At 37.7% G+C, this 26,578-nt stretch overlaps 3 protein-coding genes across 9 annotated transcripts; all 3 read right to left on the bottom strand.

Annotated features, from left to right (window-relative positions):
- Positions 1 to 710: 710 nt before the first annotated feature.
- On the bottom strand, positions 711 to 8,030 carry LOC147847000 (uncharacterized). 2 transcript variants are annotated; one of them, XR_015476937.1, is made up of 10 exons: positions 7,833 to 8,030; positions 5,552 to 6,409; positions 4,383 to 4,562; positions 4,104 to 4,201; positions 3,951 to 4,001; positions 2,769 to 3,150; positions 2,509 to 2,685; positions 2,165 to 2,294; positions 1,551 to 2,072; positions 711 to 1,454 (listed from the first exon to the last, which is right to left on the bottom strand). XR_015476937.1 is itself a non-coding variant. In XM_087237670.1 (9 exons), exons 1-9 carry the CDS (start codon positions 7,990 to 7,992, stop codon positions 2,063 to 2,065), a joined length of 2,046 nt encoding a protein of 681 aa, XP_087093796.1. In that variant the 5' UTR covers positions 7,993 to 8,030; the 3' UTR covers positions 711 to 2,062. The 2 variants fall into 2 exon arrangements, 1 of the variants encoding a protein (XP_087093796.1); XM_087237670.1 differs by having other exon boundaries at positions 711 to 2,072.
- Positions 8,031 to 10,264: 2,234 nt separating this feature from the next.
- LOC563925 (uncharacterized) lies at positions 10,265 to 17,315 on the bottom strand. 2 transcript variants are annotated; one of them, XM_087237679.1, is made up of 9 exons: positions 17,118 to 17,315; positions 15,096 to 15,698; positions 13,939 to 14,118; positions 13,660 to 13,757; positions 13,507 to 13,557; positions 12,325 to 12,706; positions 12,065 to 12,241; positions 11,721 to 11,850; positions 10,265 to 11,628 (listed from the first exon to the last, which is right to left on the bottom strand). In XM_087237679.1, the coding sequence occupies exons 1-9, from the start codon at positions 17,275 to 17,277 to the stop codon at positions 11,619 to 11,621; spliced, it is 1,791 nt and encodes a 596-aa protein (XP_087093805.1). In that variant the 5' UTR covers positions 17,278 to 17,315; the 3' UTR covers positions 10,265 to 11,618. The 2 variants fall into 2 exon arrangements, with proteins under 2 accessions (XP_087093805.1, XP_087093806.1); XM_087237680.1 differs by lacking the exon at positions 10,265 to 11,628 and having other exon boundaries at positions 11,721 to 11,915; positions 12,032 to 12,241.
- Positions 17,316 to 19,579: 2,264 nt separating this feature from the next.
- LOC147846999 (uncharacterized) lies at positions 19,580 to 25,834 on the bottom strand. Of its 5 annotated transcripts, none has more exons than XR_015476938.1 (10): positions 25,637 to 25,834; positions 24,044 to 24,796; positions 23,265 to 23,444; positions 22,986 to 23,083; positions 22,839 to 22,889; positions 21,639 to 22,020; positions 21,379 to 21,555; positions 21,035 to 21,164; positions 20,422 to 20,942; positions 19,580 to 20,325 (listed from the first exon to the last, which is right to left on the bottom strand). XR_015476938.1 is itself a non-coding variant. In XM_087237675.1 (10 exons), exons 1-10 carry the CDS (start codon positions 25,794 to 25,796, stop codon positions 20,933 to 20,935), a joined length of 1,791 nt encoding a protein of 596 aa, XP_087093801.1. In that variant the 5' UTR covers positions 25,797 to 25,834; the 3' UTR covers positions 19,580 to 20,932. The 5 variants fall into 5 exon arrangements, 3 of the variants coding, with proteins under 3 accessions (XP_087093801.1, XP_087093800.1, XP_087093802.1); XM_087237675.1 differs by having other exon boundaries at positions 19,580 to 20,942; positions 24,044 to 24,173; positions 24,324 to 24,796; XM_087237674.1 differs by having other exon boundaries at positions 19,580 to 20,942.
- Between the last annotated feature and the right edge of the window lie 744 nt (positions 25,835 to 26,578).

Genomic DNA, 26,578 nt, shown 5'->3' with positions numbered 1-26,578 from the left:
ACGCTGAAGAGCAAATCCAAGCAAGCCAGTGGCAACAGTAGCGAGAAACAAAACATCACCAGTTGACGAAAATGAAGGAAACAAACTTCAAGAGAAAACAGGCTTTGTTGGGCACAACCTTTTGTCCTCTTGCCAAACCTCTTGTTCAGAGCTGCAGTCTAGGTACCAAAGGCTGGAGAACTACTGTAACTGAAGCCTTGAGTTTTGAGATCTTAAAGAGCTGGTTGGATTGTAGCGAGACTGGTTGTGAAGGTTGGTTAGATAAACAGGAGCTAGATTATTTAAAGCTTTATAGGTAAGAAGCAATATTTTATAATCAATACAGAACTTAACAGGCAGCCAGTGTAAGGAGCAGACACGAGCACACATTGGGCTGAACCTGTGCAGTGCACATGCCCTTTTTAGTCTTGGATAGAAAGTGCCCTTCCAAAATGACTTACAGTACTATGAGTTTCTTCTGTTTTTTACAAAAGAAGACATTTTGGAAAATGCTGGAAACCTGTAACTATTGACTTCCATTGTATTTGTTTTCCTACTATGGACATCAGTGGTTACAGGTTCTCAGATTTCTTTAAAGTATCTTCTTTAGTGTTCAACAGAAGAAAAAAACTCATAGGTTTGGAAGCTCTTGAGTAAATAGTTTAGGGAGAACTCTCTCTTTAATTGAGTAAGGAGTCATTTAGAAAAGTCACAAAAATTATTATCAGAGCTTCATTTTGATTCACATGATTTTATTGAATTATTAACAACATATAAAAGCAATTCATTACAAAACAATTATGAACACTTAATTACAAAACAATCCCTTTCCCTTGTGACAGAACACCAGATTCATTGATGAGGTAGAAAATAGTTGAGCAGATCTTTGATGACACTTTAGAGGAGAAAACTGTGACAGCACTGGACTTCCTAATGGAGTTTTAGCATTAATTCAGTTCAATTCATCTTCATTTCTACAGCACTTTTACAATGTGGATCGTGTCAAAGCAGCTTAACATAGAAGTAAATTGAAACTGTGTCAGTCCAGTTTTCAGAGTTGAAGTTCAGTTCAGTTCAGTTCAGTGTGGTTTAATTGTCACTGCTGAAAGTCCAAACACTAAAGAGCAAATCCATCGATGCGCAGCTCCACAAGTCCCAAACCAAGCAAGCCAGCGGCGACAGTGGCGAGGAACAAAACTTCACCAATTGACTAAAGTGAAGGAAAAAAACCTCGAGAGAAACCAGGCTCAGTTGGGCACGACCATTTCTCCTCTGGCCAAACGTCTTGTGCAGAGCTGCAGTCCAGGCACCATTTATACCATTATTGTCATTAATTACTCGCCTCATGTCCTTAGTTCAAATTCATGTTTACTTCATATTGAGAACACAAATGAAAACATTTTAGATGAAATCTGAGAGCTCTCTGACCCTCAAACCGCACAATCATAAGAGCACAGTGCACTATATGTGTCGCACTGCTGACGTTTAACCCAGAGGCCTGCGCGACTTCCTCTCATTTAAATAAAGCGTGGGCACATCCGAGGTAAACATCAGCAGTGCGACACACATACAGCGCAGGACAGAGCTCTCATGGTTTGATGAAGTTTTCTGGGATTTAAACATTTCTTCATTCTTGTGGTTTATGGAGGATCAGAGAGTTCTCGCAGTTCATCTCAAATATTTTCACAAGTTTTCTGAAGATGAAGAAAGCTGTCAGGGGTTTGGAGCTACAGCTTTCATTTTTAAGTGAAACTTCTTTCATGCAGAAAGAAAAAGACAAAAATAATAAAACAGAAATAATGACTTCAGAAGTTCTGTACTGCACTGTATGTGTGTCACACTGCTGATGTTTAACCCAGAGGCCTGCGCGACTTCCTCTCATTTAAACAAAGCGTGGGCACATCTGAGGTAGACGTCAGCAGTGCGACACACATACACCGCAGGACAGAGCTCTCTTTAACACACGTCATGAACTGACACTGACTGTAAGGTCTTAGGGGTTTGGAATGACATGAGGGAGTAATTAATAACTTTAACAGTCTTGTGAATGTCTGGAAATGGTGCTCTCCTCCTCCTCGCTTCTTTAGTTTTTTCTAAAAATGAAGAAAAACAATCAGAAATAAGACAAAGTTGTTTAAACAGTAATATGAAAGGCTGTCAAATAAAACTCTGTGTGTTCCTCTACCTCCTCTTGTATAACTGCTTCACAGGATTTGGGGTCGTTGGATTGAACCAGCAGTGCTCTTCTACCTGGTGTAACTGTAGCCGTTTAGCTGGATTACGGATCAAACACTGGGAAATCAGGTCCACGCATGCTGAAAAGTGTCACAGAGAGTGTGAAATATGTCTGCATACTCAACATTCATGAACGTCTTTAAATCTTACAACATCAAATGTTACAAAACATCCACAATTAAGTGACTTTAATATCTACAGGTCCTGTAAACATTATATTTAATCCATTTGACTTATGACTGACATGTTTGATTCTGTTACTGAGGCTGAGATTGTTCAGAGCTGTCTGCTTACCTGTGGATAACCTGGGGTGTATCTTAATTGCGCCAAACATTATTGACTGTCTGTTATTGAAGGCCAGTCGTCCATGCATTATTTCATACAGCATAATGCCTATTGTCCAGACGTATGCCGGGTTAGCATGGAATACACGACACCTCAAAGCCTCAGGTGGCATGCCATGTCCAGCTCCTGTAAGAGAGACATTTCCAGAATTCAGTCATTTCATGAGACAATACTGTGAGCAAAGAAACTAACACAAAATGCCAACTCACCTCGATAGTCACTTTTGTTGAAAGGCTTTTGGGTAATTGGCTGAGCACATCCAAAGTCGATCAATTTGAGCTCTAATCGGGGTAGAGTCACCAGGATGTTCGCTGTGTGTATATCCCCATGGAAAACTCCACGCTCGGTGCAGAACATTATAGCTCGGATCAACTGACGCATTAACTGGCGTGCTTGGTTTTCCTCAATGTCCGCTGTGTCTTTGATGTACTGAAGCAAGGTCTGGCATGACTCTGCGTACTCCAGAATGAGAACAAAGTTGTCCTCAATCTCAAGCCAGTTGTGTAATCTGATGATGTTTGGACATCGCGGAGCATTCATCAACCTAAGCATCATTGCCACTTCTGCAAGCACAGGTGTGGAATGACCATCCTAGAAAGAAAACAGATTTCAAAGACATTAACAAAGCAGAATGGCACAAAGTACAGTAACACAAACTTCACTATGTGACACATTTTTGCTTGCATTTGAGCATTCAGTCATGCAGTTTAAGCTAAAAGAGGACTCTACATGTGTGTGTTCTGTCCGTCTCTGAGGCTGAGCACATGCACACAACAGCACAAGAGCTCGTTAGCACTTCTGAATGACTCGTATACACTCGAATAAATCAAGCACATCCCATGCTGCAAAAGTCCCGCTACTTGATTTCCCTGATTTCCAGCTTTGTGTAGAAATGAATGCAGACTGCTTTACTAGGGGCCGGGATATGAATCAATGATCATTTTAACCTCCATTAATTCATTCATTCATTTTCTTGTCAGCTTAGTCCCTTTATTAATCCGAGGTTGCCACAGCGGAATGAACCGCCAACTTATCCAGCAGGTTTTTACGCAGCGGATGCACTTCCAGCCGCAACCCATCTCTGGGAAAACCTCTATTAATGTTAATTGAATTTTAATTAATTCCACAGCCCGACATTCATGTGTTCAAAACTTGTTTCTGGGTTTATTTCTTCTGCTTAACACAAAAGAAGATATTTTGAAGAATGTTGAAAACCAGTAAGCATTGACCTCAAAAGTATTTTCTTTTCCTACAATAGAGGTCAGTGGCTACCTGTTTCCAACATATCTGCTTTTGAGTTCAGTTTAAAGTGGTCCAGACAGGTACAGGACAAGTGAAGGATGAGTAAATGCTCAGCACATTTTCACTGTTGTGTGAATTAATCAACTTACAACGTCCAGATAACGGTCCTGTTGACTCTTCACCATGCACTTCAGGGCAACCTGCGGAAAAACAACAACAAATTAAATTAAAGCCAACAAATTATTTATATTTATTAATCAGGAGGAAAATGTTGACTGAATTTTAAAAAAGTAGTTCTCTACCTTTACTCTTTTACTGCGTTTGTGAGATGCCACATACACCTGGCCAAAAGCTCCTTCTCCAATCAGGTCTCCGACTTCAAACTGAGTCAGATCGAGTCCTGAAAAACAGAAAAAAGCAAGGAGATTTACTTGGATTGTCTGGTATGAAGCGGATCAAATAAATATCTCCTGTCCTTTAAATCTGGACCTATTGCAATGATCTAAAAGCTTCTATCAGAAATGCAGGAGTAAATTGATTAATAATCTATATTAATTATGATTTACAGAATGATGACTTACCACGAGTGAGCCCAGAAGCCTCCTCAGGACCCTGGCCTGGCAGACATACTGACTCAAGGTCTGGCTCTGACTCTGGCTCAGGCTGTGGCGTAAAATGCAGGAAAGGGAGCTTTGCAGCCTTCCATGCTCTCTTAAAGAAAGCAGAGACTCTTTTCCCTTTCCTTCCTTTCTTGGGGTTTTCTAAAATGAAGAAAACAAACAGAAACATCTTCATGAACAAAGCTGCAGCTACAGTGCTCAGAACATTCATATATGCCAGGGGTGGCCAACCCTGTTCCTGGAGAGCCACCTTCCTGCAGATTTCAGTTGCTCCCCATATTAAACACACCTGAACCAATTAATTAGGACCTGAACACCACGTGATAATTACAGGCAGGTGTGTTTGACATGGGTTGCAACTGAAATCTGCAGGAAGGTGGCTCTCCAGGAACAGGGTTGGCCACCCCCGATATGGGTTGTTGCTAGAGCGGATACGTTTGCGGCCGGAAGTTAACGAAAATTATTTCTATTATTTATTACATTTCTCATTTGTTGTATTTTATTAACCTCTACCCCCACCCCAACCCTAAACCCAACCGTCACAGTAATGTAAAAACTGCAGTTGTACCGAGTATTAGTTATGTTATCTATTAAATTACCCAATAAAATTTATTTTTTAACGCCTACCCCCACCCCAACCCTAAACCCAACCCTCACAGTACTGTAAAAATATTAATTATTGTTATACAGTGTCAAAAAAAATGCTACTTTATTAATGTGCATATTGCACTTCCGGCTGGCCGCATATCCGATCTAGACTTTACCCCTGATATATGCTTTACATTTATCCATTTCTCAGTGAATATGGGTAATATATAGTAATATACATTGATGCATTTGAACAAAACTGATTTAATAAACAGATTTATTTATTAAAAGAATATTTTAGTCACAGAACATTTTTAGAAATGGAAAGATATTAGAATATATAATATTGTAAAGCATCCTATAGAACATATGAATTTAAATGAGAGATTTGTGGGGGTGTACTCATATATGTTTAGCACTGTAATAATTAATACACAACCAACAGTACAACAAATGACACTGTCTGATTTAGAAACTAAAAACAACAAAGAGTAAAAATAACAGATGGCAAAATAAAATGAACCAAATTCAGGATGACTCACCATCAGTCCCATCAATTTTAGAGGGGTCTTGAACAGACGGAGGCGACTCAGGACTGACCGAATCTGCATCCGTCATTTTCTTAATATTGGAGGGGCCCGGAACACTCAAAGGCTGAGGTTCTTCACAGACCTGGACTGGCGGACGCATCTGCTCAGGGTCAACATGATCTGCGATGGTCGTTGACTGGATCCTGGATGGTCCTGGAACAGCCAACGACTCAAGAATGTCGCAGACCTGGACTGGTGGATGCATCTGCTCAGTGTCAACATGACCTGTGAGGGCCGTTGTGGACTCAGGACGGGCCCAATCTGCATTCGGCACATCTGCTGTTTGCTTGATTCTGGAGGGGCCCGGAACACTCAACGGCTGAGGTTCTTCACAGACCTGGACTGGCGGACGCATCTGCTCAGGGTCAACATGATCTGCGATGGTCATTGACTGGATCCTGGATGGTCCTGGAACAGCCAACGACTCAAGAATGTCGCAGACCTGGACTGGCGGACGCATCTGCTCAGTGTCAACATGACCTGTGAGGGCCGTTGAGGACTCAGGACGGGCCCGATCTGCATTCGGCACATCTGCTGTTTGCTTGATCCTGGAGGGGCCCGGAACACTCAACGGCTGAGGTTCTTCACAGACCTGGCCTGGCAGCAACACCAGCTCTGGGTCTGCATGTGCTGCGACGGTCCTGGAGGGACCTGGAACAGGCAGGTGCTCGAAATAGTCGTTATCTGACTGTGGTTCAAAGGGAACCACTCTGCTCTGGTCACAGCTAAGGAAAGGGCGCTTTGCAGCCTTCCATACTCTCTTAAAGAAAGCAGAGACTTTTTTCCCTTTCCTCCTTTTCTCTGGGTTTTCTGAAGTAAAGGAAATGAACAGGGAAATATTAGAAAACTCTTTAACCACAAGTTTAAAATAGACAAACTGCTGAAAATTAGACATATAAAAGACAATCACACAAAAGAAACATCAACAATAAATGTACAATTATAATAGAAAATGTTTGACAACTACAATAACTACGTGGGATTGTGAATCATTTCTATGACGTAAAATGACAAATACAACCTAACAAATAGTCGGTAATTCATCCATTTTAGACATTAGGAAAAATCCTAGAAGCAACTGTTTTGCAAAAATAAACATTTCACTCCTGCTCACACGAAATGCAAAATATTATAATAACTAATTTTTTGATTTTTCAAAGTTCTGAGTTATAGAATATTTTATTATAGTTATAGTTTGAGCTATTAACAATCACCATCACAATGTTTAATCAAATTTATGAAGCCTTTTATTTTTTTGTCAGTGGCTGCCACATCTACATCGACATTCTTCAATCAAGCACCACTTCTCCACCACAAAACAATAATAAAAACAAAATCCATATTTGTGCAGGTTTCCACTAGCAATCGTCAAACTCAAAGTGATCAATTTCTCGCGCTCTGGATCTTCAGTTAAGAAATCTGTGAGTAAATTATAACTTAAAACATTTAACAATCAGTGTTAGAATTTCAAATGAAAAGAGAAGTCTGGCTCCAGAACTTCAGTTAAAGAAACAGAGCTATACAACATTTATTATTATGGAGGAAAAGTTGGGTTTATGTTTGTTAATTTAACTGTCTTCATGTTGTTTACCATGCTAATTTGAACATTGGGTGTGAAATAGCATGTAAGTAAGACTTCAAATCAACGTTATAAGTAATTAATTGACAGTAAACAATGTTGTAGAATGATAGTAATTTGGCTGTTAATGTGATTTTCCCATTTAGAATTTGAAACAATTTTTCTGTTATTATATTTTTAAGAAGAAAGTCAGAATGTGTGAATATAAAACCAACTTTCCCTCAATTGTATTAATTTATCCCTGCTTAAACAAATAAAAGCCTTAAATATAATATTCTCACTCAGTTTGCTCAAATATAACAAATATTCCTCCACACCATCAAAAACTAAGAAAATTACTGCGCAGGTCTACACATAAAGTTTAAATTAAAGTAATATTAGAATGTTTTTTATCAGTAACGTTAGCGAGGCACAATTTCTGTTGAGTGGAAAGGAGAAACTTTAAAGCCAGAATGTCAATACATAAAATGACAGCAGGCCTCAATCACAAAGTCAGAAAATATACAATATACACGAAATCATTACAATCACGAGAGGTTGAATATTTGCCTCTTAAGTCGGTAAGCTTCGTTATATGGCGATATATTATTATTATTATAGTTTTTATTAAATAATAGGTGGGGAATACACCGTTTTTGTAAACTCTCATCTCACCTGTTGGGCTTCTCGTCGTGGTACAAGGTGTAGGAGAAGCCATCGTGTCACTCTGATGATTATTGTTGACAAAGTCAGTCGTGATCTTTTTAACTCGATGAAAAAACACAGTTGACTTATTATTTTCCATTTGAGACGCAAAACAAGTCGCTAAAGTCATTAAATCACTGTTCACTGTACTCGTTCGTTTGTCACTCTGAGGAATTCTGTCGGCTATGACGTAACGGCCTTCTTCTCGTTCTATTTATTCGTCATGAGATTGCTTCTTCCAGACACTTACAACTTCAAGACATTATTTGTTACTATGAAGGTAAAACTGATATATCAGAGAACCACGTTATTAACTTTTTTATTTTGTATGGAAAATAGTTTATTCACAAGCAAAAATTCTCCAATTCGCAGCCTTCTTTTTCACATTTTTTTATTTGAAATTGATGTTTTTATTAGCTAAATCTCTTAGACTAGTTAATAACAAGAAAAGTGATATATTCTTGGATTATTATGATAAATATTTTTGAAATATCAAGGATACATAAATCCTTGTTTCCTCTTGCTGTATCTGAGTTATGTATCTCTGTTTAAATAAATGTTTTTCTCTCTTTTGTTTCTCTTTTAATTAAATTGATAATAATAATAATTATATATATATATATATATATATATATATATATATATATATATATATATATATATATATATATATATATGTGTGTGTGTGTGTGTGTGTGTGTGTGTGTGTGTGTGTGTGTGTGTTTATATTATTTATCCTGATCTGTTATTATCATTGTTTTTTGTGCAAAATTGGATTTTGTATCTTTGTTATTGAAGTCAGTAAAAAATTAAAAAATAAATAAAACAAATTTGTCATCAGTGAGGTGATATTTTACTAAAGCATATCAACATGTATTAAAGTTGTTTATCACAGTCAATATTAAGTGGACATTAGTGTTTTAAACATAAAAGATTGAATAAGAAATATGAAGGGTTGGGCTAAAATAGTCCATAAATTATCAGTCCACAAAAGAAAGAAAAAAATATATTATGATTTATTGGACAAATAACAAACTGGTAGGCACAAATAACCTCACTAGTCAGAAATTGGCCATCTGAATAATAAAACAATAATAATAATAATTAGAATAATGTCCTTCCTTTTTATGCTTCTCTTGTAAATTAGTAAAATTCTTCTTTGACATGAATATAATCGCTAAAATATTATCATTATCAGTGGATTTTACTTATTATATAAAATTCTATTTAAAACGTATAGATTTATGGAGGCTTTTGGTGCTGGACACTTTTTTGTTTCTCGTTTTGTTAAACAATTCACGTCACGTCATGGTTAAAAAGTAGTACCAAAATGAAAAGTCAAATCCGGTCCACTTAAACCTGAACGACTTGTAATGACGTAATACTTTTTGATTGTTTATACTTATTTAAACTCTTTATTACAGTTTAAATTGAGTCCTTGCACCTATCTGTACAACCTAAATAGATGTAGATGCTGTCACTTGTTCAAACAAAATAGAAATTTTTAAGTTTGATTCGTCATCATTTTTATTCAATTAATCTTTATTTCTATAGCGCTTTTACAATGTAGATTGTGTTAAAGCAGCTTAACAGACGATTATAGTAAATTGAATCTGTATCAGTCCAGTTGTCAGAGTTGAAGTTAATTCAGTTCAGTTAAGTTTCGTTTAATTTTGACAACTGAAAGTCGAAACGCTGAAGAGCAAATCCAAGCAAGCCAGTGGCAACAGTAGCGAGAAACAAAACATCACCAGTTGACGAAAATGAAGGAAACAAACTTCAAGAGAAAACAGGCTTTGTTGGGCACAACCTTTTGTCCTCTTGCCAAACCTCTTGTTCAGAGCTGCAGTCTAGGTACCAAAGGCTGGAGAACTACTGTAACTGAAGCCTTGAGTTTTGAGATCTTAAAGAGCTGGTTGGATTGTAGCGAGACTGGTTGTGAAGGTTGGTTAGATAAACAGGAGCTAGATTATTTAAAGCTTTATAGGTAAGAAGCAATATTTTATAATCAATACAGAACTTAACAGGCAGCCAGTGTAAGGAGCAGACACGAGCACACATTGGGCTGAACCTGTGCAGTGCACATGCCCTTTTTAGTCTTGGATAGAAAGTGCCCTTCCAAAATGACTTACAGTACTATGAGTTTCTTCTGTTTTTTACAAAAGAAGACATTTTGGAAAATGCTGGAAACCTGTAACTATTGACTTCCATTGTATTTGTTTTCCTACTATGGACATCAGTGGTTACAGGTTCTCAGATTTCTTTAAAGTATCTTCTTTAGTGTTCAACAGAAGAAAAAAACTCATAGGTTTGGAAGCTCTTGAGTAAATAGTTTAGGGAGAACTCTCTCTTTAATTGAGTAAGGAGTCATTTAGAAAAGTCACAGAAATTATTATCAGAGCTTCATTTTGATTCACATGATTTTATTGAATTATTAACAACATATAAAAGCAATTCATTACAAAACAATTATGAACACTTAATTACAAAACAATCCCTTTCCCTTGTGACAGAACACCAGATTCATTGATGAGGTAGAAAATAGTTGAGCAGATCTTTGATGACACTTTAGAGGAGAAAACTGTGACAGCACTGGACTTCCTAATGGAGTTTTAGCATTAATTCAGTTCAATTTATCTTCAATTCTACAGCACTTTTACAATGTGGATCGTGTCAAAGCAGCTTAACATAGAAGTAAATTGAAACTGTGTCAGTCCAGTTTTCAGAGTTGAAGTTCAGTTCAGTTCAGTTCAGTGTGGTTTAATTGTCACTGCTGAAAGTCCAAACACTAAAGAGCAAATCCATCGATGCGCAGCTCCACAAGTCCCAAACCAAGCAAGCCAGCGGCGACAGTGGCGAGGAACAAAACTTCACCAATTGACTAAAGTGAAGGAAAAAAACCTCGAGAGAAACCAGGCTCAGTTGGGCACGACCATTTCTCCTCTGGCCAAACGTCTTGTGCAGAGCTGCAGTCCAGGCACCATTTATACCATTATTGTCATTAATTACTCGCCTCATGTCCTTAGTTCAAATTCATGTTTACTTCATATTGAGAACACAAATGAAAACATTTTAGATGAAATCTGAGAGCTCTCTGACCCTCAAACCGCACGTTCATAAGAGCACAGTGCACTGTATGTGTGTCGCACTGCTGACGTTTAACCCAGAGGCCTGCGCGACTTCCTCTCATTTAAATAAAGCGTGGGCACATCCGAGGTAAACATCAGCAGTGCGACACACATACAGCGCAGGACAGAGCTCTCATGGTTTGATGAAGTTTTCTGGGATTTAAACATTTCTTCATTCTTGTGGTTTATGGAGGATCAGAGAGTTCTCGCAGTTCATCTCAAATATTTTCACAAGTTTTCTGAAGATGAAGAAAGCTGTCAGGGGTTTGGAGCTACAGCTTTCATTTTTAAGTGAAACTTCTTTCATGCAGAAAGAAAAAGACAAAAATAATAAAACAGAAATAATGACTTCAGAAGTTCTGTACTGCACTGTATGTGTGTCACACTGCTGATGTTTAACCCAGAGGCCTGCGCGACTTCCTCTCATTTAAACAAAGCGTGGGCACATCTGAGGTAGACGTCAGCAGTGCGACACACATACAGCGCAGGACAGAGCTCTCTTTAACACACGTCATGAACTGACACTGACTGTAAGGTCTTAGGGGTTTGGAATGACATGAGGGAGTAATTAATAACTTTAACAGTCTTGTGAATGTCTGGAAATGGTGCTCTCCTCCTCCTCGCTTCTTTAGTTTTTTCTAAAAATGAAGAAAAACAATCAGAAATAAGAAAAAGTTATTTAAACAGTAATATGAAAGGCTGTCAAATAAAACTCTGTGTGTTCCTCTACCTCCTCTTGTATAACTGCTTCACAGGATTTGGGGTCGTTGGATTGAACCAGCAGTGCTCTTCTACCTGGTGTAACTGTAGCCGTTTAGCTGGATTACGGATCAAACACTGGGAAATCAGGTCCACGCATGCTGAAAAGTGTCACAGAGAGTGTGAAATATGTCTGCATACTCAACATTCATGAACGTCTTTAAATCTTACAACATCAAATGTTACAAAACATCCACAATTGAGTGACTTTAATATCTACAGGTCCTGTAAACATTATATTTAATCCATTTGACTTATGACTGACATGTTTGATTCTGTTACTGAGGCTGAGATTGTTCAGAGCTGTCTGCTTACCTGTGGATAACCTGGGGTGTATCTGAATTGCGCCAAACATTATTGACTGTCTGTTATTGAAGGCCAGTCGTCCATGCATTATTTCATACAGCATAATGCCTATTGTCCAGACGTATGCCGGGTTAGCATGGAATACACGACACCTCAAAGCCTCAGGTGGCATGCCATGTCCAGCTCCTGTAAGAGAGACATTTCCAGAATTCAGTCATTTCATGAGACAATACTGTGAGCAAAGAAACTAACACAAAATGCCAACTCACCTCGATAGTCACTTTTGTTGAAAGGCTTTTGGGTAATTGGCTGAGCACATCCAAAGTCGATCAATTTGAGCTCTAATCGGGGTAGAGTCACCAGGATGTTCGCTGTGTGTATATCCCCATGGAAAACTCCACGCTCGGTGCAGAACATTATAGCTCGGATCAACTGACGCATTAACTGGCGTGCTTGGTTTTCCTCAATGTCCGCTGTGTCTTTGATGTACTGAAGCAAGGTCTGGCATGACTCTGCGTACTCCAGAATGAGAACAAAGTTGTCCTCAACCTCAAGCCAGTTGTGTAATCTGATGATGTTTGGACATCGCGGAGCTTTCATCAACCTAAGCATCATTGCCACTTCTGCAAGCACAGGTGTGGAATGACCATCCTAGAAAGAAAACAGATTTCAAAGACATTAACAAAGCAGAATGGCACAAAGTACAGAAACACAAACTTCACTATGTGACACATTTTTGCTTGCATTTGAGCATTCAGTCATGCAGTTTAAGCTAAAAGAGGACTCTACATGTGTGTGTTCTGTCCGTCTCTGAGGCTGAGCACATGCACACAACAGCACAAGAGCTCTTTAGCACTTCTGAATGACTCATATACACTCGAATAAATCAAGCACATCCCATGCTGCAAAAGTCCCGCTACTTGATTTCCCTGATTTCCAGCTTTGTGTAGAAATGAATGCAGACTGCTTTACTAGGGGCCAGGATATGAATCAATGATCATTTTAACCTCCATTAATTCATTCATTCATTTTCTTGTCAGCTTAGTCCCTTTATTAATCCGGGGTTGCCACAGCGGAATGAACCGCCAACTTATCCAGCAGGTTTTTACGCAGCGGATGCCCTTCCAGCCACAACCCATCTCTGGGAAAACCTCCATTAATGTTAATTGAATTTTAATTAATTCCACAGCCCGACATTCATGTGTTCAAAACTTGTTTCTGGGTTTATTTCTTCTGCTTAACACAAAAGAAGATATTTTGAAGAATGTTGAAAACCAGTAAGCATTGACCTCAAAAGTATTTTCTTTTCCTACAATAGAGGTCAGTGGCTACCTGTTTCCAACATATCTGCTTTTGAGTTCAGTTTAAAGTGGTCCAGACAGGTACAGGACAAGTGAAGGATGAGTAAATGCTCAGCACATTTTCACTGTTGTGTGAATTAATCAACTTACAACGTCCAGATAACGGTCCTGTTGACTCTTCACCATGCACTTCAGGGCAACCTGCGGAAAAACAACAACAAATTAAATTAAAGCCAACAAATTATTTATATTTATTAATCAGGAGGAAAATGTTGATTGAATTTTAAAAAAGTAGTTCTTTACCTTTACTCTTTTACTGCGTTTGTGAGATGCCACATACACCTGGCCAAAAGCTCCTTCTCCAATCAGGTCTCCGACTTCAAACTGAGTCAGATCGAGTCCTGAAAAACAGAAAAAAGCAAGGAGATTTACTTGGATTGTCTGGTATGAAGCGGATCAAATAAATATCTCCTGTCCTTTAAATCTGGACCTATTGCAATGATCTAAAAGCTTCTATCAGAAATGCAGGAGTAAATTGATTAATAATCTATATTAATTATGAATTACAGAATGATGACTTACCACGAGTGAGCCCAGAAGCCTCCTCAGGACCCTGGCCTGGCAGACATACTGACTCAAGGTCTGGCTCTGACTCTGGCTCAGGCTGTGGCGTAAAATGCAGGAAAGGGAGCTTTGCAGCTTTCCATGCTCTCTTAAAGAAAGCAGAGACTCTTTTCCCTTTCCTTCCTTTCTTGGGGTTTTCTAAAATGAAGAAAACAAACAGAAACATCTTCATGAACAAAGCTGCAGCTACAGTGCTCAGAACATTCATATATGCCAGGGGTGGCCAACCCTGTTCCTGGAGAGCCACCTTCCTGCAGATTTCAGTTGCTCCCCATATTAAACACACCTGAACCAATTAATTAGGACCTGAACACCACGTGATAATTACAGGCAGGTGTGTTTGACATGGGTTGCAACTGAAATCTGCAGGAAGGTGGCTCTCCAGGAACAGGGTTGGCCACCCCTGATATGGGTTGTTGCTAGAGCGGATACGTTTGCGGCCGGAAGTTAACGAAAATTATTTCTATTATTTATTACATTTCTCATTTGTTGTATTTTATTAACCTCTACTCCCACCCCAACCCTAAACCCAACCGTCACAGTAATGTAAAAACTGTAGTTGTACCGAGTATTAGTTATGTTATCTATTAAATTACCCAATAAAATTTATTTTTTAACGCCTACCCCCACCCCAACCCTAAACCCAACCCTCACAGTACTGTAAAAATATTAATTATTGTTATACAGTGTCAAAAAAAAATGCTACTTTATTAATGTGCATATTGCACTTCCGGCTGGCCGCATATCCGATCTAGACTTTACCCCTGATATATGCTTTACATTTATCCATTTCTCAGTGAATATGGGTAATATATAGTAATATACATTGATGCATTTGAACAAAACTGATTTAGTAAACAGATTTATTTATTAAAATAATATTTTAGTCACAGAATATTTTTAGAAATGGAAAGATATTAGAATATAGAATATTGTAAAGCAATAAATTTAAATGAGAGATTTGTGGGGGTGTACTCATATATGTTTAGCACTGTAATAATTAATACACAACCAACAGTACAACAAATGACACTGACTGATTTAGAAACTAAAAACAACAAAGAGTAAAAATAACAGATGGCAAAATAAAATGAACCAAATTCAGGATGACTCACCATCAGTCCCATCAATTTTAGAGGGGTCTTGAACAGACGGAGGCGACTCAGGACTGACCGAATCTGCATCCGTCATTTTCTTAATATTGGAGGGGCCCGGAACACTCAACGGCTGAGGATCTTCACAGACCTGGACTGGCGGACGCATCTGCTCAGGGTCAACATGATCTGCGATGGTCGTTGACTGGATCCTGGATGGTCCTGGAACAGCCAACGACTCGAGACTGTCGCAGACCTGGACTGGCGGACGCATCTGCTCAGTGTCAACATGACCTGTGAGGGCCGTTGAGGACTCAGGACGGGCCCGATCTGCATTCGGCACATCTGCTGTTTGCTTGATCCTGGAGGGGCCCGGAACACTCAACGGCTGAGGTTCTTCACAGACCTGGCCTGGCAGCAACACCGGCTCAGGGTCTGCATGTGCTGCGACGGTCCTGGAGGGACCTGGAACAGGCAGGTGCTCGAAATAGTCGTTATCTGACTGTGGTTCAAAGGGAACCACTCGGCTCTGGTCACAGCTAAGGAAAGGGCGCTTTGCAGCCTTCCATACTCTCTTAAAGAAAGCAGAGACTTTTTTCCCTTTCCTCCTTTTCTCTGGGTTTTCTGAAGTAAAGGAAATGAACAGGGAAATATTAGAAAACTCTTTAACCACAAGTTTAAAATAGACAAACTGCTGAAAATTAGACATATAAAAGACAATCACACAAAAGAAACATCAACAATAAATGTACAATTATAATAGAAAATGTTTGACAACTACAATAACTACGTGGGATTGTGAATCATTTCTATGACGTAAAATGACAAATACAACCTAACAAATAGTCGGTAATTCATCCATTTTAGACATTAGGAAAAATCCTAGAAGCAACTGTTTTGCAAAAATAAACATTTCACTCCTGCTCACACGAAATGCAAACCATTATAATAACTCATTTTTTGATTTTTCAAAGTTCTGAGTTATAGAATATTTTATTATAGTTATAGTTTGAGCTATTAACAATCACCATCACAATGTTTAATCAAATTTATAAAGCCTTTTATTTTTTTGTCAGTGGCTGCCACATCTAAATCAACATTCTTCAATCAAGCACCACTTCTCCACCACAAAACAATAATAAAAACAAAATCCATATTTTTGCAGCTTTCCATTAGCAATCGTCAAACTCAAAGTGAACAATTTCTCGCGCTCTGGATCTTCAGTTAAGAAATCTGTGAGTAAATTATAACTTAAAACATTTAACAATCAGTCTTAGAATTCCAAATGAAAAGAGAAGTCTGGCTCCAGAACTTCAGTTAAAGAAACAGAGCTATACACATTTATTATTATGGAGGAAAAGTTGGGTTTATGTTTGTTAATTTAACTGTCTCCATGTTGTTTACCATGCTAATTTGAACATTGGGTGTGAAATAGCATGTAAGTAAGACTTCAAATCAACGTTATAAGTAATTAATTGACAGTAAACAATGTTGTAGAATGATAGTAATTTGGCTGTTAATGTGATTTTCCCATTTAGAATTTGAAACAATATTTCTGTTATTATATTTTTAAGAAGAAAGTCAGAATGTGTGAATATAAAACCAACTTTCCCTCAACTGTATTAATTTATCCCTGCTTAAACAAATAAAAGCCTTAAATATAATATTCTCACTCAGTTTGCTCAAATATAACAAATATTCCTCCACACCATCAAAAACTAAGAAAATTACTGCGGTCTACACATAAAGTTTAAATTAAAGTAATATTAGAATGTTTTTTATCAGTAACGTTAGCGAGGCACAATTTCTGTTGAGTGGAAAGGAGAAACTTTAAAGCCAGAATGTCAATACATAAAATGACAGCAGGCCTCAATCACAAAGTCAGAAAATACACAATATACACGAAACCATTACGATCACGAGAGGTTAAATATTTGCCTCTTAAGTCGGTAAGCTTCGTTATATGGCGATAGATTATTATTTTTTATAGTTTTTATTAAATAATATGTGGGAATACACCGTTTTTGTAAACTCTCATCTCACCTGTTGGGCTTCTCGTCGTGGTACAAGGTGTAGGAGAAGCCATCGTGTCACTCTGATGATTATTGATGACAAAGTCAGTCGTGATCTTTTTAACTCGATGAAAAAACACAGTTGACTTATTATTTTCCATTTGAGACGCAAAACAAGTCGCTAAAGTCATTAAATCACTGTTCACTGTACTCGTTCGTTTGTCACTCTGAGGAATTCTGTCGGCTATGACGTAACGGCATTCTTCTTGTTCTATTTATTCGTCATGAGATTGCTTCTTCCAGACACTTACAACTTCAAGATATTATTTGTTACTATGAAGGTAAAACTGACATATCAGAGAACCACGTTATTGACTTTTTTATTTTGTATGGAAAATAGTTTATTCACAAACAAAAATTCTCCAATTCGCAGCCTTCTTTTTCACATTTTTTAATTGAAATTGATCTTTTTATTAGCTAAATCTCTTAGTCTAGTTAATAACAAGAAAAGTGATATATTCTTGGATTATTATGATAAATATTTTTGAAATATCAAGGATACATAAATCCTTGTTTCCTCTTGCTGTATCTGAGTTATGTATCTGTTTAAATAAATGTTTTTCTCTCTTTTGTTTCTCTTTTAATTAAATTGATAATAATAATAATAATAATAATAATAATAATAATAGTAATAATAATTATTATATTATATATATATATATATATATATATATATATATATATATATATATATATATATATATATATATATGTGTGTGTGTGTGTGTGTGTGTGTGTGTGTGTGTGTGTGTGTTTATATTATTTATCCTGATCTGTTATTATCATTGTTTTTTGTGCAAAATTGGATTTTGTATCTTTGTTATTGAAGTCAGTAAAAAATTAAAAAATAAATAAAACAAATTTGTCATCAGTGAGGTGATATTTTACTAAAGCATATCAACATGTATTAAAGTTGTTTATCACAGTCAATATTAAGTGGACATTAGTGTTTTAAACATAAAAGATTGAATAAGAAATATGAAGGGTTGGGCTAAAATAGTCCATAAATTATCAGTCCACAAAAGAAAGAAAAAAATATATTATGATTTATTGGACAAATAACAAACTGGTAGGCACAAATAACCTCACTAGTCAGAAATTGGCCATCTGAATAATAAAACAATAATAATAATAATTAGAATAATGTCCTTCCTTTTTATGCTTCTCTTGTAAATTAGTAAAATTCTTCTTTGACATGAATATAATCGCTAAAATATTATCATTATCAGTGGATTTTACTTATTATATAAAATTCTATTTAAAACGTATAGATTTATGGAGGCTTTTGGTGCTGGACACTTTTTTGTTTCTCGTTTTGTTAAACAATTCACGTCACGTCATGGTTAAAAAGTAGTACCAAAATGAAAAGTCAAATCCGGTCCACTTAAACCTGAACGACTTGTAATGACGTAATACTTTTTGATTGTTTATACTTATTTAAACTCTTTATTACAGTTTAAATTGAGTCCTTGCACCTATCTGTACAACCTAAATAGATGTAGATGCTGTCACTTGTTCAAACAAAATAGAAATTTTTAAGTTTGATTCGTCATCATTTTTATTCAATTAATCTTTATTTCTATAGCGCTTTTACAATGTAGATTGTGTTAAAGCAGCTTAACAGACGATTATAGTAAATTGAATCTGTATCAGTCCAGTTGTCAGAGTTGAAGTTAATTCAGTTCAGTTAAGTTTCGTTTAATTTTGACAACTGAAAGTCGAAACGCTGAAGAGCAAATCCAAGCAAGCCAGTGGCAACAGTAGCGAGAAACAAAACATCACCAGTTGACGAAAATGAAGGAAACAAACTTCAAGAGAAAACAGGCTTTGTTGGGCACAACCTTTTGTCCTCTTGCCAAACCTCTTGTTCAGAGCTGCAGTCTAGGTACCAAAGGCTGGAGAACTACTGTAACTGAAGCCTTGAGTTTTGAGATCTTAAAGAGCTGGTTGGATTGTAGCGAGACTGGTTGTGAAGGTTGGTTAGATAAACAGGAGCTAGATTATTTAAAGCTTTATAGGTAAGAAGCAATATTTTATAATCAATACAGAACTTAACAGGCAGCCAGTGTAAGGAGCAGACACGAGCACACATTGGGCTGAACCTGTGCAGTGCACATGCCCTTTTTAGTCTTGGATAGAAAGTGCCCTTCCAAAATGACTTACAGTACTATGAGTTTCTTCTGTTTTTTACAAAAGAAGACATTTTGGAAAATGCTGGAAACCTGTAACTATTGACTTCCATTGTATTTGTTTTCCTACTATGGACATCAGTGGTTACAGGTTCTCAGATTTCTTTAAAGTATCTTCTTTAGTGTTCAACAGAAGAAAAAAACTCATAGGTTTGGAAGCTCTTGAGTAAATAGTTTAGGGAGAACTCTCTCTTTAATTGAGTAAGGAGTCATTTAGAAAAGTCACAGAAATTATTATCAGAGCTTCATTTTGATTCACATGATTTTATTGAATTATTAACAACATATAAAAGCAATTCATTACAAAACAATTATGAACACTTAATTACAAAACAATCCCTTTCCCTTGTGACAGAACACCAGATTCATTGATGAGGTAGAAAATAGTTGAGCAGATCTTTGATGACACTTTAGAGGAGAAAACTGTGACAGCACTGGACTTCCTAATGGAGTTTTAGCATTAATTCAGTTCAATTCATCTTCAATTCTACAGCACTTTTACAATGTGGATCGTGTCAAAGCAGCTTAACATAGAAGTAAATTGAAACTGTGTCAGTCCAGTTTTCAGAGTTGAAGTTCAGTTCAGTTCAGTTCAGTGTGGTTTAATTGTCACTGCTGAAAGTCCAAACACTAAAGAGCAAATCCATCGATGCGCAGCTCCACAAGTCCCAAACCAAGCAAGCCAGCGGCGACAGTGGCGAGGAACAAAACTTCACCAATTGACTAAAGTGAAGGAAAAAAACCTCGAGAGAAACCAGGCTCAGTTGGGCACGACCATTTCTCCTCTGGCCAAACGTCTTGTGCAGAGCTGCAGTCCAGGCACCATTTATACCATTATTGTCATTAATTACTCGCCTCATGTCCTTAGTTCAAATTCATGTTTACTTCATATTGAGAACACAAATAAAAACATTTTAGATGAAATCTGAGAGCTCTCTGACCCTCAAACCGCACGTTCATAAGAGCACAGTGCACTGTATGTGTGTCGCACTGCTGACGTTTAACCCAGAGGCCTGCGCGACTTCCTCTCATTTAAACTAAGCGTGAGCACATCCGAGGTAAACATCAGCAGTGCGACACACATACAGCGCAGGACAGAGCTCTCATGGTTTGATGAAGTTTTCTGGGATTTAAACATTTCTTCATTCTTGTGGTTTATGGAGGATCAGAGAGTTCTCGCAGTTCATCTCAAATATTTTCACTAGTTTTCTGAAGATGAAGAAAGCTGTCAGGGGTTTGGAGCTACAGCTGTCATTTTTAAGTGAAACTTCTTTCATGCAGAAAGAAAAAGACAAAAATAATAAAACAGAAATACGACTTCAGAAGTTCTGTCCTGCACTGTATGTGTGTCACACTGCTGATGTTTAACCCAGAGGCCTGCGCGACTTCCTCTCATTTAAACAAAGCGTGGGCACATCTGAGGTAGACGTCAGCAGTGCGACACACATACACCGCAGGACAGAGCTCTCTTCAACACACGTCATGAACTGACACTGACTGTAAGGTCTTAGGGGTTTGGAATGACATGAGGGAGTAATTAATAACTTTAACAGTCTTGTGAATGTCTGGAAATGGTGCTCTCCTCCTCCTCGCTTCTTTAGTTTTTTCTAAAAATGAAGAAAAACAATCAGAAATAAGACAAAGTTATTTAAGCAGTAATATGAAAGGCTGTCAAATAAAACTCTGTGTGTTCCTCTACCTCCTCTTGTATAACTGCTTCACAGGATTTGGGGTCGTTGGATTGAACCAGCAGTGCTCTTCTACCTGGTGTAACTGTAGCCGTTTAGCTGGATTACGGATCAAACACTGGGAAATCAGGTCCACGCATGCTGAAAAGTGTCACAGAGAGTGTGAAATATGTCTGCATACTCAACATTCATGAACGTCTTTAAATCTTACAACATCAAATGTTACAAAACATCCACAATTAAGTGACTTTAATATCTACAGGTCCTGTAAGCATTATATTTAATCCATTTGACTTATGACTGACATGTTTGATTCTGTCACTGAGGCTGAGATTGTTCAGAGGTGTCTGCTTACCTGTGGATAACCTGGGGTGTATCTGAATTGCGCCAAACATTATTGACTGTCTGTTATTGAAGGCCAGTCGTCCGTGCATTATTTCATACAGCATAATGCCTATTGTCCAGACGTATGCCGGGTTAGCATGGAATACACGACACCTCAAAGCCTCAGGTGGCATGCCATGTCCAGCTCCTGTAAGAGAGACATTTCCAGAATTCAGTCATTTCATGAGACAATACTGTGAGCAAAGAAACTAACACAAAATGCCAACTCACCTCGATAGTCACTTTTGTTGAAAGGCTTTTGGGTAATTGGCTGAGCACATCCAAAGTCGATCAATTTGAGCTCTAATCGGGGTAGAGTCACCAGGATGTTCGCTGTGTGTATATCCCCATGGAAAACTCCACGCTCAGTGCAGAACATTATAGCTCGGATCAACTGACGCATTAACTGGCGTGCTTGGTTTTCCTCAATGTCCGCTGTGTCTTTGATGTACTGAAGCAAGGTCTGGCATGACTCTGCATACTCCAGAATGAGAACAAAGTTGTCCTCAACCTCAAGCCAGTTGTGTAATCTGATGATGTTTGGACATCGGGGAGCATTCATCAACCTAAGCATCAATGCCACTTCTGCAAGCACAGGTGTGGAATGACCATCCTAGAAAGAAAACAGATTTCAAAGACATTAACAAAGCAGAATGGCACAAAGTACAGAAACACAAACTTCACTATGTGAATAATCACTAAGCTTCATGTTCTGACACATTTACTTGCATTTGAGCATTCAGTCATGCAGTTTAAGCTAAAAGAGGACTCTACATGTGTGTGTTCTGTCCGTCTCTGAGGCTGAGCACATGCACACAACAGCACAAGAGCTCTTCAGCACTTCTAAATGACTCGTATACACTCGAATAAATCAAGCACATCCCATGCTGCAAAAGTCCCGCTACTTGATTTCCCTGATTACTAGCTTTGTGTAGAAATGAATGCAGACTGCTTTACTAGGGCCCGGGATATGAATCAATGATCATTTTAACCTCCATTAATTCATTCATTCATTTCCTTGTCAGCTTAGTCCCTTTATTAATCCGGGGTTGCCACAGCGGAATGAACCGCCAACTTATCCAGCAAGTTTTTACGCAGCGGATGCCCTTCCAGCCACAACCCATCTCTGGGAAAAAACCTCCATTAATGAATTTTAATTAATTCCACAGCCCGACATTCATATGTTCAAAACTTGTCTCTGGGTTTATTTCTTCTGCTGAACACAAAAGAAGATATTTTGAAGAATGTTGAAAACCAGTAAGCATTGACCTCAAAAGTATTTTCTTTTCCTACAATAGAGGTCAGTGGCTACCTGTTTCCAACATATCTGCTTTTGAGTTCAGTTTAAAGTGGTCCAGACAGGTACAGGACAAGTGAAGGATGAGTAAATGCTCAGCACATTTTCACTGTTGTGTGAATTAATCAACTTACAACGTCCAGATAACGGTCCTGTTGACTCTTCACCATGCACTTCAGGGCAACCTGCGGAAAAACAAATTAAATTAAAGCCAACAAATTATTTATATTTATTAATCAGGAGGAAAATGTTGACTGAATTTTAAAAAAGTAGTTCTCTACCTTTACTCTTTTACTGCGTTTGTGAGATGCCACATACACCTGGCCAAAAGCTCCTTCTCCAATCAGGTCTCCGACTTCAAACTGAGTCAGATCGAGTCCTGAACAACAGAAAAAAGCAAGGAGATTTACTTGGATTGTCTGGTATGAAGCGGATCAAATAAATAACTCCTGTCCTTTAAATCTGGACCTAATGCAATGATCTAAAAGCTTCTATCAGAATAACAGGAGTAAATTGATTAATAATCTATATTAATTATGAATTACAGAATTATGACTTACCAGGAGTGAGCCCAGAAGCCTCCTCAGGACCCTGGCCTGGCAGACATACTGACTCAAGGTCTGGCTCTGACTCTGGCTCAGGCTGTGGCGTAAAATGCAGGAAAGGGAGCTTTGCAGCCTTCCATGCTCTCTTAAAGAAAGCAGAGACTCTTTTCCCTTTCCTTCCTTTCTTGGGGTTTTCTAAAATGAAGAAAACAAACAGAAACATCTTCATGAACAAAGCTGCAGCTACAGTGCTCATAACATTCATATATGCCAGGGGTGGCCAACCCTGTTCCTGGAGAGCCACCTTCCTACAGATTTCAGTTGCTCCCCATATTAAACACACCTGAACCAATTAATTAGGACCTGAACACCACGTGATAATTACAGGCAGGTGTGTTTGGTGGCTCTCCAGGAACAGGGTTGGTCACCCCTGATATATGCTGTACATTTATCCATTTCTCAGTGAATATGGGTAATATATAGTAATATATATTGATGCATTTGAACAAAACTGATTTAGTAAACAGATTTATTTATTAAAATAATATTTTAGTCACAGAACATTTTTAGAAATGGAAAGATATTAGAATATATAATATTGTAAAGCATCCTATAGAACATATGAATTTAAATGAGAGATTTGTGGGGGTGTACTCATATATGTTTAGCACTGTAATAATTAATACACAACCAACAGTACAACAAATGACACTGTCTGATTTAGAAACTAAAAACAACAAAGATTAAAAATAACAGATGGCAAAATAAAATGAACCAAATTCAGGATGACTCACCATCAGTCCCATCAATTTTAGAGGGGTCTTGAACAGACGGAGGCGACTCAGGACTGACCGAATCTGCATCCGTCATTTTCTTAATATTGGAGGGGCCCGGAACACTCAAGGGCTGAGGATCTTCACAGACCTGGACTGGCGGACGCATCTGCTCAGGGTCAACATGACCTGTGAGGGCCGTTGAGGACTCAGGACGGGCCCGATCTGCATTCGGCACATCTGCTGTTTGCTTGATCCTGGAGGGGCCCGGAACACTCAAGGGCTGAGGATCTTCACAGACCTGGACTGGCGGACGCATCTGCTCAGGGTCAACATGATCTGCGATGGTCATTGACTGGATCCTGGATGGTCCTGGAACAGCCAACGACTCGAGACTGTCGCAGACCTGGACTGGCGGACGCATCTGCTCAGTGTCAACATGACCTGTGAGGGCCGTTGAGGACTCAGGACGGGCCCGATCTGCATTCGGCACATCTGCTGTTTGCTTGATCCTGGAAGGGCCCGGAACACTCAACGGCTGAGGTTCTTCACAGACCTGGCCTGGCAGCAACACCGGCTCAGGGTCTGCATGTGCTGCGACGGTCCTGGAGGGACCTGGAACAGGCAGGTGCTCGAAATAGTCGTTATCTGACTGTGGTTCAAAGGGAACCACTCGGCTCTGGTCACAGCTAAGGAAAGGGCGCTTTGCAGCCTTCCATACTCTCTTAAAGAAAGCAGAGACTTTTTTCCCTTTCCTCCTTTTCTCTGGGTTTTCTGAAGTAAAGGAAATGAACAGGGAAATATTAGAAAACTCTTTAACCACAAGTTTAAAATAGACAAACTGCTGAAAATTAGACATATAAAAGACAATCACACAAAAGAAACATCAACAATAAATGTACAATTATAATAGAAAATGTTTGAAAACTACAATAACTACGTGGAATTGCGAATCATTTCTATGACGTAAAATGACAAATACAACCTGACAAATAGTCGGTAATTCATCCATTTTAGACATTAGGAAAAATCCTAGAAGCAACTGTTTTGCAAAAATAAACATTTCACTCCTGCTCATACGAAATTCCCATTTAGAATTTGAAACAATATTTCTGTTATTATATTTTTAAGAAGAAAGTCAGAATGTGTGAATATAAAACCAAATTTCCCTCAATTGTATTAATTTATCCCTGCTTAAACCAATAAAAGAGTTAAATATAATATTCTCACTCAGTTTGCTCAAATATAACAAATATTCCTCCACACCATCAAAAACTAAGAAAATACTAAGAAAATTACTGCGCAGGTCAACACATAGAGTTTAAATTAAAGTAATATTAGAATGTTTTTTATCAGTAACGTTAGCGAGGCACAATTTCTGTTGAGTGGAAAGGAGAAACTTTAAAGCCAGAATGTCAATACATAAAATGGCAGCAGGCCTCAATCACAAAGTCAGAAAATATACAATATACACGAAATCATTACAATCACGAGAGGTTGAATATTTGCCTCTTAAGTCGGTAAGCTTCGTTATATGGCGATAGATTATTATTTTTTATAGTTTTTATTAAATAATATGTGGGAATACACCGTTTTTGTAAACTCTCATCTCACCTGTTGGGCTTCTCGTCGTGGTACAAGGTGTAGGAGAAGCCATCGTGTCACTCTGATGATTATTCTTGACAAAGTCAGTCGTGATCTTTTTAACTCGATGAAAAAACACAGTTGACTTATTATTTTCCATTTGAGACGCAAAACAAGTCGCTAAAGTCATTAAATCACTGTTCACTGTACTCGTTCGTTTGTCACTCTGAGGAATTCTGTCGGCTATGACGTAACGGCCTTCTTCTCGTTCTATTTATTCGTCATGAGATTGCTTCTTCCAGACACTTACAACTTCAAGACATTATTTGTTACTATGAAGGTAAAACTGATATATCAGAGAACCACGTTATTAACTTTTTTATTTTGTATGGAAAATATTTTATTCACAAACAAAAATTCTCCAATTCGCAGCCTTCTTTTTCACATTTTTTTATTGAAATTGATCTTTTTATTAGCTAAATCTCTTAGACTAGTTAATAACAAGAAAAGTGATATATTCTTGGATTATTATGATAAATATTTTTGAAATTTTGAGTTATGTATCTGTTTAAATAAATGTTTTTCTCTCTTTTGTTTCTCTTTTAATTAAATATATATATATATATATATATATATATATATATATATATATATATATATATATATATATATATATATGTTTATATTATTTATCCTGATGTGTTATTATCATTGTTTTTTGTGCAAAATTGGATTTTGTATCTTTGTTATTGAAGTCAGTAAAAAATAAATAAATAAATAAAACAAATTTGTCATCAGTGAGGTGATATTTTACTAAAGCATATAAACATGTATTAAAGTTGTTTATCACAGTCAATATTAAGTGGACATTAGTGTTTTAAACATAAAAGATTGAATAAGAAATATGAAGGGTTGGGCTAAAATAGTCCATAAATCATCAGTCCACAAGAGAAAGAAAAAATGTATTATGAT

This window comes from Danio rerio, chromosome 1 (genome assembly GCF_052040795.2).
Source record: "Danio rerio strain M-AB ecotype USA chromosome 1, GRCz13ab, whole genome shotgun sequence".
NCBI classification, from domain to species: Eukaryota; Metazoa; Chordata; class Actinopteri; order Cypriniformes; family Danionidae; genus Danio; species Danio rerio.
The sequence above is the reverse complement of the archived record's forward strand: the minus strand, read 5'-3'. Positions and strand labels throughout refer to the sequence as shown.

What these genes read in the sequence shown, in the direction of transcription:
- LOC147847000 (XM_087237670.1), bottom strand. Translation starts at nt 7,992, where the DNA reads ATGACTTTAGCGACTTGTTTTGCGTCTCAAATGGAAAATAATAAGTCA. An exon ending in GGCTTCTGGGCTCACTCGTG is followed by an intron (nt 4,202 to 4,382) that starts GTAAGTCATCAT and finishes TCTGTTTTTCAG; the next exon opens with GACTCGATCTGACTCAGTTT. An exon ending in AGGACCGTTATCTGGACGTT is followed by an intron (nt 3,151 to 3,950) that starts GTAAGTTGATTA and finishes TTTTCTTTCTAG; the next exon opens with GATGGTCATTCCACACCTGT.
- LOC563925 (XM_087237679.1), bottom strand. Translation starts at nt 17,277, where the DNA reads ATGACTTTAGCGACTTGTTTTGCGTCTCAAATGGAAAATAATAAGTCA. An exon ending in TAAAATTGATGGGACTGATG is followed by an intron (nt 14,119 to 15,095) that starts GTGAGTCATCCT and finishes TCTTCATTTTAG; the next exon opens with AAAACCCCAAGAAAGGAAGG. An exon ending in ACACCCCAGGTTATCCACAG is followed by an intron (nt 11,851 to 12,064) that starts GTAAGCAGACAG and finishes GACACTTTTCAG; the next exon opens with CATGCGTGGACCTGATTTCC.
- LOC147846999 (XM_087237674.1), bottom strand. Translation starts at nt 25,796, where the DNA reads ATGACTTTAGCGACTTGTTTTGCGTCTCAAATGGAAAATAATAAGTCA. An exon ending in AACGCAGTAAAAGAGTAAAG is followed by an intron (nt 22,890 to 22,985) that starts GTAGAGAACTAC and finishes GTTTTTCCGCAG; the next exon opens with GTTGCCCTGAAGTGCATGGT. An exon ending in AGGACCGTTATCTGGACGTT is followed by an intron (nt 22,021 to 22,838) that starts GTAAGTTGATTA and finishes TTTTCTTTCTAG; the next exon opens with GATGGTCATTCCACACCTGT.